Genomic DNA, 3,547 nt, shown 5'->3' with positions numbered 1-3,547 from the left:
AATGCAATCCCGCGGCTCCTCCCTTCTGGGTTCCACGCAACCTTGTGTGTCAAGCCCATCATCCACCTGAACCTCTCCATTTCTTTTTCTGTTAGTTTCGTCTCCGCCAAGAAAAGTACGTCGGGCTCGTCCATTCTCCCCAGTTCAAGGATACTATGAACTGCCGGGCCATTCCCGAGCCCCCGGCAGTTCCGGTCGATGATTTTCATTGCGCCCGGCGGGACTGCTCCTGTAGCCCGGCTGATGTGCTAGTATTGTTTACGATATCAGTGATGTTCCTCCCTGCATCCTCTTTCTCTGTCTCTCCTCCCACTTCCGTTCTTCCCTTCTTTGCCTCGGACATATGATCATTATGTTCCTCCTGACTCCTCTTCTGCCCCAAAATTGTCTCCCTCTGTTGGTGATCCGTCGCACCACCCTTTTCCTCCCTACGGACTTTTTTGTATCTTTTAAGATCATAGCCCTTTTGCGCACCTCCCTGCTCTAGACTTCCCTTCTTGTTTATTGGCACCTGGTGGCTTCCTACTTTCTCCCGCTCCCTCATAGCCACGCTTGGCGAGTGTCACCCATGGCTAGTGTGATGTTCTTCTCCTCCTCTCCATCTACTTCCCTCCGAACCAACTCTCCCTTGCGCCTCGCTTCTTCCGTGGCCACTGTTCCCTCCTCGACACCCATATCAAGCTTTTTGGGAGCCCCTGATCTATGTTGCCCAGTGATTCTTTTCGGCGGACTTGTGACTTCCTCTCCCTTCTCTGAGCCATCTTCCTTCCCTCCTCTCCTTCCGCCCCCCTCTTTCTTCCATGTCAGACTATAACTCCCACTCCCCAATCTACCACCCGACCGACTAAAGCCATAGCTTCGCTGGTTATCTCCACTCATGTTCTTCCCCTTCCAACCCCAATGGTCATCATTGCTAGCCCGCCTTCTTCCTACATCCGCTTGAGCCAACTCCCAAACTGTGGTCTTTCCCCTTTCTTCAGCTTAATTGTGCAATCCTTCTCGCCATGGCCAATCAAACCACAAGTATAGCAGAAGTCCGGCATGAACTCGTACTCGAACCGACACCATTGCCCCTCCTCTACTTCTTCTACCGTATTGTAAATGGCCATTTTCTTCTTCTGTTCCTGTTTGTGTTGATCCTCCTCCTCCTCCTCTAGCGTGAATCCCCTCATGATGGGCTTCTCAATAGTCATCCTCACCTTGACTCGCAGAAATTTTCCAATGGCTTTCCCATCCGCCCCTGCATCCGCCTCTACAAACTTACCAATGGTATTCCCTATATCTTCTGCCGCTTCCTCATTCATCATACCCAGAGGAAGACTGAAAATGCGCACCCAGATGGGTATATCATTAAATTCATAGTCCTCAATACGCTTGCCTGGATCATAATTCTCCACCACCATCAACTCCTTGTCGAACATCCACGGCCCATCTTCCAACGCCTTTCTCTTTCCCGACTCTTGCTTAAAGGTGAACATGAACACGTAGTCTCCTACCTCCGTGCAGTCGATCCCCTTTATTGGACACCAGACGCACCCCAGGGATAGAGAAATCGCATCGGGATGTGCTGGTTTCTCGGACAACAGCTTGCCAATTGCCCGTGGATCTGTGTTCTTCCCCTTCTCCTTTGCCGACCCGCGGATCTTGACTACCTTCTTCTCCTCTTCCGAAAGCTTGATCCTACTCATCAACTTCCCTACTCCTTCCATCGCTCTTCCTCCGGACCACCCCAAACAGCCGCCTAGGGTTCACGGTGTATTACGACTACGCGCCCTAGGAAACACACAGAAGGTTTCGAGGTGGATGGATCGGGGACAAAAGCTCGAACCAGATCGCAGCAACTCAACCAGGATCTCGGGCAAGGCACGTTCACAGATGGGATCGGGAGCCAAGAGGCCCAAAACCCTAACCGCCTCCGTGATCGTCGGAGCGATACGTGAACCGTCACCCTATGGGACGGACATATATCTCTGAATTGTTTTTTGTGGCCATCCTCATGGTTGAAACTGATCCGCCGTGGAGCAACAGCCATACATAGAATTTAATATTCCCCTCCATCCGGCCCCTCCACACCTTGGCCACGCCAGGCCTGTCAATTCTAGCCACAAATTGGGCACCATGTCACCATCTTGAGACTAACTAATTCCATTTCCCCACTTTCGTGGAATAAGAATGTAGCAAGCTCGGAGGACGACCTTTTGTTGCCATTGGTATAAGTTAACCAAAGAAAATCTAGAGAGAGTTCCAAGTACGTGGGATGCAAACGTAGACAATTCAACGCACGTAGAAACGAGTGGCCACTCCTAGAAAAGTTGAAGTCAACATGTGCAGCCTTCAGCCACACCGAGTAGAAAAATCAACCCTTTCAAAAAAGAAGTTAGAAAATCAACACGGCCAAGATGGAATCATTCGTAGAAGATTTGCCTATATAACACACCAACATTGCGCTGCCACACGAATGGAACATCTTAGGGTATTCCTAGTCGATCGCACAATGGCGTCTCCTCCATCTTCCACCGTGATCCAGATGCCTCCATCTCCACATACCAACGGCGGCATGCCGACGGCCCCGTCCACGCCCAAGGACGCCGGCGACATGCCGACCACGGCGCCCGCAGCAGCTGCCGGACCATCGTCCACGGCGACGGACAAGGTCATGTGGAGCGCTGTGAACCTCGCGCAGCTCCTGCCTACAGGCACGGTGCTGGCGTACCAGGCGCTGTCCCCGTCCTTCACCAACCACGGCACGTGCGAGACCTCCAACCAGTGGCTCACCACGACACTCGTCGTCGTCCTCGCCATCCTGTGCGTCCTCTTCTCCTTCACGGACAGCGTCCTCGGCCGCGACAAAAAGGTCTACTACTGCGTCGCCACGCCAAGCGGTTTCAACGTGTTCAACTTCTCCGATGAAGAGGAGAAGCTGCAATGGACTGCAGCTGAGTTCCGGAGGCTTCGCATGCGGCCGCTGGACTTCATCCATGCCATCTTCACGGCGCTCGTCTTCCTCATTGTGGCGTTCAGCGACGTGGGCCTACAGAACTGTTTCTTCAGCAAAGCCAGCAAGAACGCTGGGGAGCTTTTGAAGAACCTGCCACTCGGCATTGCCTTTCTGTCGAGTTTTGTGTTCATGATCTTTCCCACAAAAAGGAAGGGCATCGGCTACACCGGCACTACCCCTCGCGAAAAGCTCACTTGATGTTAATTAAGGTCACTTGTTTCTGAACAGTTAGATATATTAGATTGTAATCGAATCATGGTATATAGTTTAGATAACTTTTTATCAGTTAAATTATAATGTAATCAGGGTATATATATAGGACTAGTATTAGTTACGATTACTTACTTATGCTTACTTGCTTGTTTTTCAAAGTAGTTGTCTATTCTTCAATTTATTCATGCCAAATTTAATTAAACCATTATGTGGACAGATGCCCTTGTACAACGCTATGATTGTAATCTTTATCTGTTTTATAATTAAAGAGAAAATGAATATACCTTCCTGTATAAAGAAATAACTGATGTACCTCGCCGAAAATCTACCTAAACT

At 50.2% G+C, this 3,547-nt stretch overlaps 1 protein-coding gene across 1 annotated transcript; it reads left to right on the top strand.

Annotated features, from left to right (window-relative positions):
- Window positions 1-2,483: 2,483 nt before the first annotated feature.
- Window positions 2,484-3,306, top strand: LOC123155838 (protein DMP3). Its single transcript, XM_044573982.1, has one exon. It carries the CDS (start codon window positions 2,495-2,497, stop codon window positions 3,194-3,196), a length of 702 nt encoding a protein of 233 aa, XP_044429917.1. The 5' UTR covers window positions 2,484-2,494; the 3' UTR covers window positions 3,197-3,306.
- Window positions 3,307-3,547: the final 241 nt, after the last annotated feature.

The sequence above is a fragment of the Triticum aestivum genome, chromosome 7B, assembly GCF_018294505.1.
Source record: "Triticum aestivum cultivar Chinese Spring chromosome 7B, IWGSC CS RefSeq v2.1, whole genome shotgun sequence".
Taxonomy (NCBI): Eukaryota; Viridiplantae; Streptophyta; class Magnoliopsida; order Poales; family Poaceae; genus Triticum; species Triticum aestivum.
Note: the sequence above shows the minus strand (reverse complement) of the source record. Positions and strands in the feature narration are given on the sequence as shown.